Source organism: Haliotis asinina, chromosome 11 (genome assembly GCF_037392515.1).
Source record: "Haliotis asinina isolate JCU_RB_2024 chromosome 11, JCU_Hal_asi_v2, whole genome shotgun sequence".
In the NCBI taxonomy this organism is placed as follows: Eukaryota; Metazoa; Mollusca; class Gastropoda; order Lepetellida; family Haliotidae; genus Haliotis; species Haliotis asinina.
In genome coordinates, this window is record NC_090290.1 from 9,427,478 (window position 1) to 9,444,227 (window position 16,750).

Here is a 16,750-nt window from a genome sequence, read left to right on the forward strand (position 1 = left end):
AATAAAACTGTGTTTCCCTAATTACATTTGCATTCATAGCATACTAAAATGAACAGCCATATCTTTTTCAATAACATAGAGCAATTTTCTTCTCTTCAATAGATTAGCAAATGACCAGCACATGCTTACTTTATATTTGTTGCTGATGATTGAAACTGAGCTGTTTATCAGTTACACTCAAAGTACATCTTAAAGTTGATAAATTAATTTGACAAATAATGAGTACAGACAGTAAGACCTTCTTTGTTTCAGAACTTAATTGCCATATCTGCTGACTTCAAACATTTGAACTTGATAAAATACAGGGTTATTGTTTTTCATATCAACCAGGAATAAGTAAATAGTAACACCTGTCAGTTCTAGCTAATGCAGTCAATATTATTTTGAAGCCTCCTTGCCATTCCACAACCATTCTTATGAGTGTATAACTTCATGTTCCAATGTTGACTGATTATACACAAATCCATCAAACAACTGTACCAATAAGAATCAGATTCCTATGGGTAGATTGATGCTTATACTGTTGATCACTTCATTGCCTGGTTCAGGCCACTAGACTACCTCACCTGAGACAGGAGGGCACTGACAGGCAAAAAGAGCCTACTTCATAACAAGCATATAAAATACACTTAACATACCATACACTTATTGCAAGCTATAGCCAGCTGGTTGTGTTTCTCTCTCACTGACTTTCTGACTGTAGGGTGATTCTGTAGCCAAGATCAAGTGATATACACAAATTAATGTGTAATGTACTTAAGTAAATACTCATGAACACTTATTTTTTTTAAAAACACACAGGCACCTTGAAAGCAAAATTTGACCTGAGCATTTTAACTCCCTAAGGAAAAAAAACCCCAATATCAGTATACCATCATCTTCACTGCAAACATCCTCCATGGGCAAATTGCCTTTAGTACACAGTATTTGTCATTGGTTGGGGATATGGAGAGAACAAATTACCAACCCAAATTAGATGACACACCTCCTGTTATAAACGTTTACATATCAATGTCCATATTAGCTGTACAGACTTAAGTACTAGCTCCCTGTCTATGGTTAGAGTTACCTCCCATTGGTGTGTCGTATGTCTGTCATGTGCAGTTGTGATGGGAGTGATGCACCTTTGAGCAAACATGTCATGCCACCAGTCATGGATCACCTACAGTTAACGCTGGACCCCATCATGTGAGCACTGTGCGAAATAGTTTCCAAATTTTGTTACTCACTCGGGCTAACTATGCCTGTCATAAACGTCACCATTTATCACAACGATCATCACCATTATCAGTCATCACCATCACCACACCTTTGTCTGTGGAAAATGGAAATATCCAAGATTTCTGAGTATTACAAAGTTTTCAGAATGCATGCAAAAATACAGGTTTTCAATCAGTGCATCGTGTTTAAACTGGTTAATACTGTTAAACTGGTTATATTATGCAGATTTATGCCTATTATGCATTATGCAGGTTATATTATATTATGTCGGCATGATAAGTGTTTCATCATTAAGCTGCTAATATGATGAACATTTTTGTCAGACTGTAATATAGCAGGATTTAATGTGTGTTAGAACTTAGCATGTTAGAGAGAGTGCCATATTTACAAACTGACCCCATGAAATTGTACAAGCTAATCAGGCCAGTGTATTTTTGTCATTTACTGGCCCTACTGGATTTTGCTAACCTTGGGCTAGCGGGCCAGCTGTTCTTTCACACGCTGCAGCTGTGGTGCAGAGACACCTAGTGATACATAAGGCACACCAAAGTTACACCTCAGCACGGCAAATTATAGTGCATGAGACACCTTAGCCCTGCTCGCCTTGAGGGGCAGTACTCGATGATATGTTTAGATTGTCCCTACACATGGCAAGGTATTACAGGCAGGTTAACCAACTTGATGTTCTGTTACACGTAACAAGCAACAAGAATTGTACTATCATACTTCCACACAAGCCTTCATATTGCTGCAATACTGCTGAGTGTGACATCAAAGAACAAAGAAAACCTTCCAAACTATGGACTTTGATGTAATTGGGTGTTGCCAAATAAGTAGTGCACCAGCAGCTTGAACCCCAGTAGTCTAATCTGGGTTGTTTCACCCCAAGTAGTCTCGCCTGGGTTGTTTCACCCCAAGTATTCTCATCTGGGTTGTTTCACCCAATGCAGTCTCACCTGGGTTGTTTCACGTGAAGCAGTCTCACCAGGGTTGTTTCACCCCAAGTAGTCTCACCAGGGTTGTCTCACCAGGGTGGTGTTTAAACTAGGTTCATCCCACATTAGTGAAATAACTTGTTACTGCTTGACGACATATCCCTTCAATGGTAACATGTTGCTTAACAGCAATGTTGATTCTTATGGTCAGACTTCCTTACATAAGTAATAAAAATACACCTGTACATACACGAATGGATGAACGGTCTTGATCATATCTAGTTTACCACAAAGACATATTCGCCTTTATGAGGCTGTTGTTCTGACAATTCACACATAAAGAATGAAAGCTGACAGGCTGAGGACTGACATGAAAAGCAAGACTGAAAGTCAAACCTGGTAATAGGTTGTTCATACAAAAAAGAAATAACCTAGTCAAGATGACATATCAATAACCCAGTCATGATGTCACAAACATAACCCAGTTATGACAACAGAGAAATGACCAGGTGAAGACCATGACAATAAAGAAATAATATACATAACCTGACATAACCTTGCAATCCTATTTACCACACAACCTCTCTTAACATGTGTGAGACTTTTTAAGATGAACGCAAACATCTCAGTAGGACAACACAAACTGGCAAAACATGAAGTAAAAGCATTCAAGTTTTATCCATAAAAGAAAATCCATTGACTCAGGATATTCATAAATTCTAAAACATTAGGACAATTCAATTTTGAGGTTGGTTCAACTTCGACAAATATGATTAAAAAATTAAAACACACTGCTCACTTAATATGTCCACAAAGTTTATAACATTGCATAATCAATAACATTGTGTGACATGGGGAATCAGTTTTCATGACAAAGCAGAGGGAATGTTCAATATAGACCAAAATCGGTTTTAAAAAGCCAATAAAAGGCTAGACCAATTTTATTTCTTGTTTGACAAAATTTTAGTCCCCAGAAAACCTAAACACTGGAGGGAAAAAAATAGAAATAAAATCACTAGTCAAGGTAAATTTAATTCCTTCGAAATATGAAAAGAATTCACTTCTGGCAAAACACAACAAAAAAATTCTTTTAAGTTCACATTTTTGGCCAAAATAACCAGAAGTATTATATTTTTGGTGTATCGGAAATTTCTTTAAATTTTTTTCTTTCTTACTCTTGAAAAAATATGAGGAGCTGATCCATAAAAAAAAAGAAAGAAATAAAATTGGTCTTGCCTAATGTTACAAAAACATTGCTGAAATGAGCAAAGACCAGTTCAATATGGTGCAATGTCTAACAGTGTGGATAAGTATGAAGAACTTAGAGACAAAGTTGCTAAAGCTACTGATGATAAGGTTTGGCTCACTTGACCATATTTAACTGATCAGGGGAAGCATCCAAGACTTGCCTCATTCATTAAACATGAACAAATAATGCCACTTGCTCACTGCTTCCTGAGCAACGACCTGAACATTGATCCTCCTCTCCAGTCATGACCAAAACAACTGCAGCTTTGTACAAGGATCTCAAGGATGAAAAACATCCTCAAACATCATCATCATCTAAGTGGACTCCCATGAGTCAAGTTATCATGGACTAACAAGATATGTACAATTACACAACATCCGATCACACCTCACTACATATTGCCCGATTCATCTTTTTGTTTTCCCATAATTCCATGTTTTACAAAACTCGTAACCTACGAGTATGTACAAGGTCCTGACAAAAGATGACATAAACAAATCAGACAGCTACCATATCTCCATAATAATGGCCCCAGTAAAACTTCATTAAATACTTGTACAATCTGTGAAACAAACATGCAGGTATAGAATGATTACACCTCGCTTGAAATATTGATGGTTCTTCAAACAGATAGCTTTCATTTCCAAAATACCTTGCTTGTGAAACAATAATGGTTTAAACTGGAGGGAAATAATACTGTCTGAATCCCAGCCCAACCAGAACAACACCTTGTTGGCTGCTCAGGGGTTCAAAATTTGTTTTTTCAAAATCCACATGCTACAGGGTAAGTGACTCCAACAAAGTAACCTGTCCTGACTAATTTTCCACTTGCCCTTGATGTACGACATAATCATAATGAAGAAATTATGAAAGAATAAATCGAGATGGTATTTGATGTTAATGTTTACTGGACTATTTAACAAAAAGTGATAAAAAGCAAAGAAAGATAACTTTATTTTAATACCTACATTTTGAGCAGATATGAAAAGAAATCCAAGTTTATTTGCAGTTTGAAAACATAAGTGAAAATTATCTAGCAGCCCACAGACAAGTAAGGTACCTTATTAGATTGCCTGAAAAGGAAACTGACTTGTCCCGAGCATGGGGCAATGGAATTTTGTAACCCCAGCTGCTTGATACACTGCATCTAATGAACTTCTTACAGAAGTAAGTAGCACTGCACAAGTTAAAATTAAAAAGCTTACGATTTGGGCAAAAAGGCGACAAATGTTTTGTATGCAATGTGCCAGGTGATAATGATGAAGTATTGCTTATACTGTTCTTCGGAACAGGATAGAGATAAATAGATGAGTCACGATACGATAAAACTAAAGATGCTTAAGATATTATCTGGACAAAATGGGCTTAAATGTTTTTCAGACTCACATTACCTGAAATGATGAGAGAAAAGTTGGTTGTCATCCTTCAGATGGTGCTATGAAAAAGAGAGCTTTGCATCATGGATGGGTCCTTTTATCTACTTGTACAGGTGTTCATGTATCTGGATGAGCAGCAGCCCTGTCTGTGTCAAGTTGATGTTTTTGGTGGGTTGTTTTGCATTGATAAACATAACAATAATTACGATCAGTTATTGTGTCACACTAGTGAAGATACTGACCAACTTCACACACACAGCCTGAAATGATGACGTTTTCGATAATGGACAGGGGTAACATTCTTAGTACAAATGTAGTATTCGTCACTGTGGCATCAAACACTTGTCAAAATAACTTAGAAAAAAACTATTTACAATTCACATGAGAAATACCCTAGTATAATACCACATTATCTGTTCTGGATGGATGATGCCTTTGATGGACTTGTTGGGTAATTTCTTCTCTGGGAGTCCGGACCTCGAGGACTACGTGACTTAGGACTTTGACCTGAGTAAGTGGAATTATTGGAGGTTTGACTCATGCTGCGACTTTTTCTGATCTCAGTCCACTCCAGGCTGGTTTTTCTTTCCTCGCGAATGTCTCTAGTGTCTACTGACAAGGTATCAGGGCTCTTTCGAACTGCATCCTGATTAATTTGAGGGTCAGAATGTTCCGCAGGATGCAGTCTTGAGTCTTGACTGTCTGTGTTCCCTCCACCGCTTCGGCTTCTTACTCTCCCCATCCGTGCCCCCTGCCTCCCTGCACTACCCCTGCCCCAATTGTGCCTTGCTCCACGTTCCTCATATCTCTGGTTCCCCCTAACAGACCCTTTTCCCTCTTCCTCAAACTCCTCTCTGCTTGTTTGTCTCCAACCATGAGCCCCTGTCAATTGTCTATGCCCTCTGTAATTTCCTTCAACACCTGTATCATATACCTCGCCCTCCTTATCATATACCTCACCCTCCCTACACACCTCACCCCGCTTATCATATTCCTCCTCATTCTCACCATACTCCTCTTTTCTCTGACTACTTTGCTCTGTCCTGTGCGGTCCTCGACTATACCTACCTTCTCTCTCTTCACCTCTCCCTCTCTGTCTGTAGTTGTCACCTTTAGACCCATCTGAACCATGTCCTCTGAACCCCTTTGAACCACGCCATTTGGACCCATCCGAACCACGCCCCTTGGAACCATCTGAACCATGCCCTCTGGGCCCCTCTGAACCATGTCCCCTTGACCCTTCTGTACCCCGTCCTCTATCCCTATACCCATCATACCTCATTCCCCTTAACTCATCACTATTCCGTCCTCTGTGTCCTTCATAACCCCTCCCCCTATACCTAGACCCACCCCTCCATGCATACATGTCCCCTTCCTGCTCTCTATACCCACTGTAACCTCGCCCCTTGCCCCTCCCTCCCCTGTCAATGTACAACCCTTTTCCCCTTCTATTCCCCCCCCCCCTGTTTGGTGGCCCATCACTAACAGTCCGTCGATAGTTACGGTCCTGATGAGGCGGACTCCCATGCTTTGGTTCACTGGCCACGTTCATCAGTGACCCCTCACTCATGTGCCTATCCTCATGATCTCCCTTGCTGACATTCTTCCTGATCTGGCTACTACCCTGTCTCCCTATCACTCCCTGGTCCTCAGTACGACAAGCTTCAGAATAGCTCTTCATTCCTTTGGCAGCCCCAGGAGTCTGCGGCTGAGGAGTCTCACTAAATCCACTCTCGTTACTCCCTGAAGACTCCTCTTCTAGGAAAAATGTGACTTTGACTCCACGCTGACCTTGACCTTGGTCATCGCCAGGATTGCTCGGTGATGAGGACGCAGGGGTGCTGGGGAACTGGTTGTGACTGCTGCAGTCAAAAGGGGGCGGGGTGTAGAGTGACGTGTTGGTCCCAGGGATGGGTTTCAGCTGGACGGATGTCAGGGAAGGCTTTCTCCCAGCCACAACACTTGACCACAGGTCGGACTTCACTGGAACATACATGCATTATAAAAGAGTAGTTCAAAAGTTCCATGTTCAACAACAGTATCATGTGGCCAGTGTTTTATAATAAAGTGGGATGGCAACAAGTAAAAGTGATTTCTGCTGAAAATCAGCTGGGAGGCCACAACAATGTGTCTAAGGAAGTTACAGTGAAATTCAGAAATTTTATAGCCTTAGAGCAGTGTAGGAAAGATGTAGACAAGAGTCATCAGAAGATGACATATGCCCCTGGCCCCCATATATTTGAGAGGACAAATCATCTGGCAGTTACTTGATGTTTTTTAGACTAAGTTTGAACTGTTTCCATGGAAATCATGAAAAATATAAATGCCATAGATCTGTAAACAACAAAAGGCACCACTTCAAGATCTGTCTCGTATATATGCCAAGATCTGTTTGAAGATATGAAATGGTTTTCGAGTTGTGCTCTGGAAACGAAGAGCATCCCTCCATTTTGAGACTAAGTCTGAATTGTTTTCATGGAAACCGGGAAAACTTTAAATCAATATTAAAATTAAAATGCCCGGCCCACACATATTTGAAAATACAAATCATCTGACTTTGAATTGTTTCCATGGAAATCATGCAAAATATAAATGCCACAGATCTGTAAATAGCCAAAGGCACCACTTTGTGGTCTCCCTCACATATGTGCCATGCTGTAAGATATTAAATAATATTTGAGTTGTGGTCCAGGAACAAGGCCCATTCCTCCATTTTGAGACAAAGTCCGAAATGTTTCCATGGAAACTGAGAAAATGATAAATCACAAAAACCTGTAAATAGCAAAAGGCACCACTTTGGGGTCTGCCACACATATCTACCAAGTTCTACTGACAGATATTAGGTATTTGAGATGTGCTCTGGAAACAAAACACATCTGTCAATTTGAGACTAAGTCTGAATCATTTCCATGGAAAACGAGAAAATAATAAATCATAAAAACCTGTAAATAGCAAAAGGCACCACTTTAGGTTCTGACTGATATATGTACAAAGTTGTGCAGAAAATATCGAACGGTTTTTGAGTTCTGCTCCAAAACGAAGCCTATCCCTCCATTTTGAGAGTAAGTCCGAAACGTTTCCATGGGAACTGAGAAAATGATAAATCACTAAAACCTGGAAATAGTAAAAGGCACCACTTTAGGTTCCGATTGATATATATATATACCAAGTTTTGCTGAAAAATATTGAATGGTTTTTGAGTTCTGCTCCGCAAACGAAGTCCATCCCTCCATTTTGCGACTAAGTCCAAAATGTTTCCATGGAAATCAAGAAAATAAGACATCACAAAAGTCAGTAAATAGCAAAAGGCGCCACTTTAGGTTCTGACTGAGATTAAGTCTGAAACGTTTCCATGGAAACTGAGAAAATAATAATAAAAAAAAAAATGTAAATAGCAAAAGGCACCAAGTTTTGCTGAAGGATATTAGGAAGTTTTCGACTGTTTTCAGATTACTGTATGTATCAATTTTGGTCTAAAAATATTGAACAGTTTTTGAGTTATGCTCCGGAAACAAAATGATTATGGATGGACGGAGAGATGAGGTGTCGTCTATCCCCCTGCATTACATAAAAATCTAGTCTGTCCACAGGACTGACTGGTCAAATTTTTACCTGTCCTGCCAAAACCTAGCCTGTCCTCTAAATATAAATAAAACACCATTTCAAGACTTAAAACTGGTTTGCTTTATTTTAAGCTATCATTTGATGTGCACACACTGAGCTTGGAGTGTTAAACGTCTCCTAGTGGAATCATCTGGTTACTACCCTTTGGCAATATTCAACAAGAGTCATCAGAAGATGACATATCCCCCCGGCCCCCACATATCTGAAAGGACAAATCATAGGACAGTTACTTATTGTGTTCTTAGACCAAATCTGAATTGTTTCCATGGAATTCATGAAAAGTATAAATGCCATATATTGGTAATCAGAAAAAGTCACCATTTCAAAATCTGTCTCGTATATCTGCCAAAATCTTTTGAAAGATATGAAATGGTTTTTGAGCTGTGCTCTGGAAACGAAGTCAGCAACATGTTCATGGAACCGAGAAAATAATACATAAAAAAAAAGGAAATAGCAAAAGCCACCACTTTGGGGTCTGCCACACATATCTACCAAGTTTTACTGACATATATTAAGAAGTGTTTCAGTTCTGCTCCGGAAACGAAACACACCTCTCACTTTTGAGAGTAAGTCAAAAACGTTTCCATGGGAACTGAGAAAATGATAAATCACTAAAACCTGGAAATAGTAAAAGGCACCACTTTAGGTTCCGATTGATATATATATATACCAAGTTTTGCTGAAAAATATTGAATGGTTTTTGAGTTCTGCTCCGGAAACGAAGCCCATACCTCCAGTTTGAGACTAAGTCCGAGACATTTCCATGGAAACTGAGAAAATAATAAATCACAAAAACCTGTAAATACCAAAAGGCACCACTTTAGGGTCTGCCACACATATCTACCAAGTTTTGCTGAAAGATATTTAGAAGTTTTTGAGTTCTGCTCCAGAAACGAAACACACCTCTCACTTTTGATACAAAGTCTGTGTCATTTCCATGGTAACCGAGAAACTAAGAAATGACAAAAACCTGTAACTAGCAAAAGGCACCACTGCAGCTTTCTGATTTGTATATCTACCAATTTTTGCAGAAAAATACTGGATAGTTTTTGTGTTCTGCTCCGGAAACAAAGCTCATTCCTCCATTTTGAGGCTACGTCCGAAACATTTCCATGGAAAACGAGAAAATAATAAATCACAAAAACCTGTACATAGCAAAAGGCACCACTTTGGGGTCTGTCACATATATCTACCAAGTTCTGCAAAACAATATTGAACGGCTTTTGAGTTATGCTCCGGAAACGAAGCCTGCCCCACCACTAGACTAACACCAAAATGTTCCATGGAAAAACAAAAAAAAAATAAAAATGCCAAAACTCTGTAAATAGCAAAAGGCACAACTATAGGTTGAGGTCATTATATCTATCAAGTTTGGTCTAAAAATATTGAACAGTTTCTGAGTTGTGCTCCGGAAATGAAATGATTACGGACGGACGGACGGGGCGTCGACTATATCCACCCTCATTACATGCCGGGGGGATAAAAAGGCTAAAATCATTATATATATGCCATTGGTTTGCTAAAACTGACCCAACATGAGGACAGATTATATTTTTTTTAACCCGTCCCCTACAAAATTCACCCGTCCAAGACACTTGGACGGGCTTTCTTCCCTACACTGCCAAGAGACACTAGCAGGTACTTGACGTTGATAAGCGGGACCTCACCCCACCTAAATGTTTTTTCCTTGGATTTAGACAAATCACAAGATCAATTGATTCACATTTAAATCCACAGATTTCCACCGATTCACGGAAAATTACCATCACACCACATTCAGAAATATTACAGCTATATGGCGGCGTTCTGTAAATAATCGAGTCTGGACCAGACAATCCAGTGATCAACAACATGAGAATCGATCTGCGCAATTGGGAACTGATGACACATGACAACCAAGTCACCAAGCCTGACCACTTGATCCCGTTAGTCGCCTCTTGCGACAAGCATAGTCGCCTTTTATGGCAAGCATGGATTGCTGAAGGCCTATTTACCCCTGACCTTCACAGGTCTCTGTGAAAAGTCATGTAACAATCAAGTATACATGGTGTCAAGCAAACCATTCATCAAGAACTAACTTCAAGCTCCACATAACCAAGTAAAGCTGTCTTTTCAAGTAAACCACAGACGCATGGACAGTGAAACCTGCCTAAACCAATTCCCTATGGGACCAAAATAAAATGTCCCTTTAGACAGGGTGCAAGATCATTTTCCAAAATGGCTGCCATGTACTCGTCGATCTCTTTTTCTCTATAATGTCTTTGATCTTTTGTAACTAATATGATTGTAAAATGGCAGAACCAAATATTATGCCGGTTTTGACAATGTGCTGGTGTTGGCAGATTTCACTGTACCTAATATGCTTGGAGAAGTTTCCTAATTTGCCACAGAATAACAAAGCACAATATAAGTTCACAGGAACGATATGTTCACAAGAAAATTCAAAGGCATTGATTCATGTGCAGGAGCAACATCTAAGCTCAAGGCTTACTCCAGTCATACAGGAGCACGATATAGCTCCAGTGTTTCCTCCAGACCACAAAAAGGGCAGGGTGAAGTTTCTACAGAAAAGGGCACCCTAGTTTGAAAAGGGCACAAACCACAATAAAAACCAAAACAAAATGATCAGTTTGAGCCTCATGTACTATTAACCTCCTTTGCTTTTTTCTCAGGAAGCTTTTCACAATAGCTTCCAAGTCGGTGTCATTGTGGTTGTCAGTGTTTAGGCTGATCATAAGATGCTTGTTACAGTTGCTGACTTTCAGTCTGTTCCTGTGCCCCGTCGCAACTAGTAAGTACCGGGCAGGGTGCAGTAAAAAGGGGCAGGGCGCCAGAAAAAAGGGGCAGGGCGCAGCGCCCTTCTAAAACGCTCTGGAGGAAACACAAAGCTCAGAGGAATACTCATTTCCTAATCTGTCTGATCTGTTGTTTAGTTCAGATGACAACATGCCAGGACTCACCTGCAGGGTGTTCTGGGATGTCCATGTGGAAAGACCGTAGAGAATCCCTCCTGTGCCACTCTCCTTGGAGCTGTGGGTAGCTCGCGGGACGACGTGGTGTGATGGGAGAGGGCATGGTGGGAAAGTCTGCTGTCACCTCTGTCTGTTCAAGGGTCAAGGTGACAGCTTTCTGCTGCGGAGCAGAATTGAACGCATCCAGTTGATGAAGATGTCGGGTCATCTTGGGCTTCTTGACGCTCGACTGGGAGGAAGGGAAAATAATATCAAGAGTGATTAACTATATGAGAAAACATACCAATGGTTTTACATTGTCTACCAAAACTGAGGAGAATTGTTTTCTCTAACATATATACTGCCAATGATGGGTAATTAATGATGGGCAATTACAATACAGATGATCATTAATGAAGCTACATAACAATAACCGAAGCGTGCGTAAAATCAATTTAATGAAAGTAACTTTAAGTAGATAATTTAACCTCATCACCTTCGTCGGCCCTGTGGCCAGGCGGTAGTGTCTGCCTACTGATCTGAGATTTGCGGTTTCAATCCTGATTGGGAAAACATTTGTATTGTGAGATTAATCTTGAACGATATTTTTCAGTTCATGATGGGAAAGAAGGTGATCTGTATGGGTTTGGGAGAATGATGCACTCCACTATGAAAAGTAATTCATTCAACAGTGAATCAGCATATGACAGGTAAGGAATCAGAGAGGGTGCAGGGTTTGTGCATCCCCATCCCACCCCCACCCCTCTCATGTGGCAGACGTGATAGTGGGTGTTGATGTATGTTTTGTTCCCTCTTACAATAAACAGAGTTCATATCTGAATCCCCAACAAGGGGAAAGCGTGGGACAGTGTCATTCATAACTGAATCCCCAAACAAGGGAGACAAGCATAGCGCACTACGAGAGTACTCACCTCATACGCAACAACACATTCAATAGTCATGGCTGGCTCAATACCCACACACCACTTTTCCATGATAAACGGAGGCTGGGGAGAAATAGACAAAAAATATATCAAGTCATATCAAGATTTGTGATTTATAATATTGTAAAAATAGTCAAGGATTTACCAGGAATGTAACACAGCACACAAGGTCAAGTCTGTAGGCCTTGATGCTTCTGTAGCTGTGTAAAGACCTTGTGACACTTGCGTACATCAAGTGCTTGTTAGTTCCTTTACAAAGATTTCAACACCCAGAAAAATAATTGTGAATATTTTTTATTAGTTTGACATAAGTGTGATGAACATCTAGAAAATAAATAAGAAATTCAGCTCATTCAATGCACATGAAAGGCATATGATTTGTGTAACTCAGTTTTTCTTGGTGCAAATAGATGCATATGCAGTGCACATGCCTGGCGTATTTAAACATGCTATATGAGTGTATGCTGGATGTTCGACATGTATGCTAACTGTATGCCATCTCTACATTTGTAATAAGTTGCAAACACGTTCAACGCACTGATCAGATCACAGGACAAATGGTACTGATCCATGCAGTGTATCAGCATCTGCAAGGAGTTTATTCAGTGGGAGTTGTATCTGTGCTGCAAGTTTGCCCTGTATAGCTTGTGCTGGGAGATCAGTGTATTGAAACACATAAACCGCTTAGTGCCCAGGAACACATACAAAACTCGTACCATACTCGACCGATCTGGGATTGATGCACTGTATGTTTAAAACTTATGACCTGCATAACAGTGTGCTCGCCCCAAACTATACATGTACTTAACATAAACCTACACAAAATGACCGAGATGCATACGAGATGTGTATTGTGCATGCGACTACATATAAAAGAAAGGTCAATGAGCTATTGTATCATCACCCACCTGCTTGAGTTTAAAGGAGCCATAGTTAGGCACTTTGCAGGTGAATACCACCTCCTTGATGAGAGTGAGAGGGTCCCCAGTAACATCACCATCATCCTCATCCAACTCCAGGTACATCTTCCACTTGTGTTCCTGTAAATCACAGCAAATGAGTCAGTCAGCTGGCAGCACACAAAAGAGGTGCACAGTATTATCAGTTTGTCGGTATATCATGATATGAATATCAGGGGTATATTGCCATTTAAACTTCACAATACGAAATACTGGGGTACATTTTTCATGTATCAGTTCACCCGATATGATCAGCAAGTTCCATGACCATGATTGGTAATTTTCGTGATGATTAGTTCCTTAATATTACTGAACATTCATAGTTTTGAGATCATACATTGGTCACAAGTTTGCATTTGCAAGATTTAAATACCACATAAATAAACAAAATCAGATTGGTACCCACAATCATTGATAAAAAAAACCCCAAAGCGGTAGACATCGCCGCAGACACTTTTTCATTATTTCCAAACTTTAAAGTGACATATTCACTTTGGAAATATTTACAATTGATCTCTTGTACAATCACAAGTGAGTCCTGACAATGGCCTGTGGCAATTGCAATATACAAATTTTGGCAATACTCGATACATTTCAATGTACCAGACTGGGAATGCCGAACTCATCTGGGTACTTTGTGGTAGTACTTTTTAACTTTGAATAACACTGAATCATGTATTATGTATGGAAATTACCGATGTTTTGTGAACACAAATCGATGGATGAGAGATAACTCTAAATCTGTTTTTCTTGTCACGTCATCTGCAGAATCTAGCGGTAGCTACAAAAAGATATGCCTAGAATTCAAGTGAAGAAATTTTGGTAATTTTGGAGTTCAAATGTAGTCCCCCATGAATACTGAGAAGGGGAATTACACTTCACTGAAACAATACCTCTGGGAAAAAAATAGCAAGATGCAAAATTTGAATCGTTTGATGCATACAGTTTGGCTGAAGTGACCAATCTGCTACACATACTTTGAACAGTTCAAACTTAAAATTTAGACAAACCTGTAGAGGTTGTGAATTCTTTAAAGAATGTCCTCCTTGAGGTACATATAGCATTAAAATGTCCATTTTAAAATGCCTATGACAGTTGTAACAATATTTCAATAAATATTTTACAAAACAGAAAAAGAGGTGCAAGGAGCACAAGCAGTACAGCGAGTTGGGTGGCAAGCTGCTAAAAAAACCTTGGGAATCAAATGTAGAGTTGGTAACGCCCACAGCACCCTACTCGTCCAATCGAGTTGGAAAGCGTCCAGGGCAATAGCCCTTGTACCTGGTACCTGACAGCAAAATACCTGTATCTGGTTCTTCCCTCCAGAGGCAAACAGATCCACCTGGAACAACCCAAACAACTGGGAGATTGTCCCGAATATCCCCCCATGGAGCGTCCACTTTTGTGGGGCCAGGACATGTCTAGAGAGCATGTCTGCTAGAACGTTGTCTACCCCTTGGAGATAGACTGGGATCACAAGAATGTTGACTGGTCGCATCACAGCAGAAACTGCCAAGCCTCCCACAGGAGATACGGAGATAGCTTACCACCCTGCTTCAGGTCATTGACCTTTGATTGTCCATCTCCGGATGAACCACACAGACAAAAGCCCTCTCTCGAAAGCATTTGAACACTATCTGTACAGCTCTTTATTCTAACACATTGATGTGCAGTCATGCCTTGCTCTGTCATCATGGGCCTGAGACTGATTGATTGCCCAGAATGGTCGAGTGACTCTGCGAGTGTAACCACATCTGAGATAAAGCATACTGAATGGGTTGCATCCAAAACTGTGCTCTCCAAACAATGTCCACTGTTGCTGCCATGTAGCCTAGCAACTGGAGCCAATTCCAAGTGAGAGGCCCTGGGGAACTTGAAAAATTGTAGAACTAATTTTTTAAAACTAATTCTATAAACACCCTCAGAGACGTAACAATGTCGAATGTTATGGGTGAGTCAGGGCTATACATCTCTGAATGGACATGTGATTGGCAATTGACAGCATGAAAATTGAGGTATGAGGTAGAATTCAAGAGTTATCTGCTCTTTGCTGTGGGGGCCCAATAGGGGTCCTTGTAGGGGGGGTACCACAAGACAACCGTCATTGGCATTTTAAAATGGACATTTTAATGCTGAAAAAGAATGAGGGGTTCGGTAAGATAAATACATTGGCCACTGGTCCCTGGGGATCCATGGGTTGATGTACTTGCCCTTTCGGCTCATGGAACATAAACAAACAACAGGGTACATCAACCCACGTCCCCCTCGTGACCAGTGAACAAATTCAATTGTAATCAACTGACAAAACTTTTAGATTGCTGTTGTCAACTCCACATCATCATTATTAGTAGTAACTAAACGAAATGATTCGGATGTATGGTTAATGTCAAACAACGGCACAGTATGTTCTGAACCACAGTTTACAATATTTGCCAGTGCGTAGCCCTAAAGGTCCTCAGAGTGAGTTATGATTTACGTTGCACTCAGCAATATTCCAGCTATATGGCAGCGGTCTGTAAATAATCCGAGTATGGGATCAGACAATCCAGTGATCAACAGCATGAGCATGTGTCAACCAAGTCCCAGTCTGGTTAGTCGCCTCTTATGACAAGTATGGGCTACTGAAGGCTGCCAATATTCTAACCCGGGTCTTCACAGGTCCATGGTCCTCAGATATTGACACAGAAAGGTGACTGATAGTAAAGACAATAATCCACACTGTCGGGGTTCGATGGAGCGCTGTCATGTTGTTGATGCTGACCATCTGATCAATCAAATCGCCACTAACAGCGAGAACCTTCTCATTAATGTGAACTCCCAGTGGAAGCCACTGCCTTACTAACCTGTGGTGTTTTACCATGACGGACATGGTGGCCGAAGATGAGAGTGAGCGTGACAGTCTTGAAATCTGTGTTCCCGGCCTGAGCTACGTTCTGCTCCTGTAGGGATAAAAGACCTTCCATGATGCATCATCTCAAACCAGTTGTCTCCAGAACCAGCAAACATCAATATTCCCAACAGCTTGCTGGAAAACACCAGACTATCAGAAGATGGCAATATTAAACCCTAAACACCCCCATCTTTCTCTTTCAATGGTTTCAAGGTCACTCACCTTTGAGAGAGGAGGAAAGTTTAATAATCTTTGGTTATGAGCTTTCAATAAACTGATTTCCATCTGAAAAAAGGAAACATACATAATATTGAGCAAGAGTATTGAGCAAGAGTGAGTGAGTGAGTGAGTGAGTGAGTGAGTGAGTGAGTGAGTTTAGTTATACACAGCTTTCAGCAATATTCCAGCAGTACCAAGGAAGAGCACACCAGAAATGGGCATCACACACGGTACCCACATAGGAATCGAACCTGGGTTTTCGGTGAGATGAGTGAACACTTAAACCTTACGGCTTCCCCACTGCATCCATATTTAGTATGAAGTTAGAGCATTATAAGATGATACTGCAAGATATTTGTGGCAATACCTCAAGAGTGAGTAA

At 40.4% G+C, this 16,750-nt stretch overlaps 1 protein-coding gene across 1 annotated transcript in view; it reads right to left on the reverse strand.

Moving 5' to 3' along the window:
• Nucleotides 1-5,190: 5,190 nt before the first annotated feature.
• Nucleotides 5,191-16,750, reverse strand: part of LOC137256489 (mitogen-activated protein kinase kinase kinase zak-1-like) — a 31,582-nt gene continuing 20,022 nt past the window's right edge. Inside the window, exons 16-21 of the mRNA XM_067794326.1 lie at nucleotides 16,372-16,434; nucleotides 16,103-16,198; nucleotides 13,209-13,340; nucleotides 12,289-12,363; nucleotides 11,366-11,606; nucleotides 5,191-6,764 (exon numbers count right to left, since the gene is read on the reverse strand). Of these exons, the coding sequence (XP_067650427.1) occupies nucleotides 5,191-6,764; nucleotides 11,366-11,606; nucleotides 12,289-12,363; nucleotides 13,209-13,340; nucleotides 16,103-16,198; nucleotides 16,372-16,434 (2,181 nt within the window). The remainder of the gene's footprint in view (nucleotides 6,765-11,365; nucleotides 11,607-12,288; nucleotides 12,364-13,208; nucleotides 13,341-16,102; nucleotides 16,199-16,371; nucleotides 16,435-16,750) is intronic.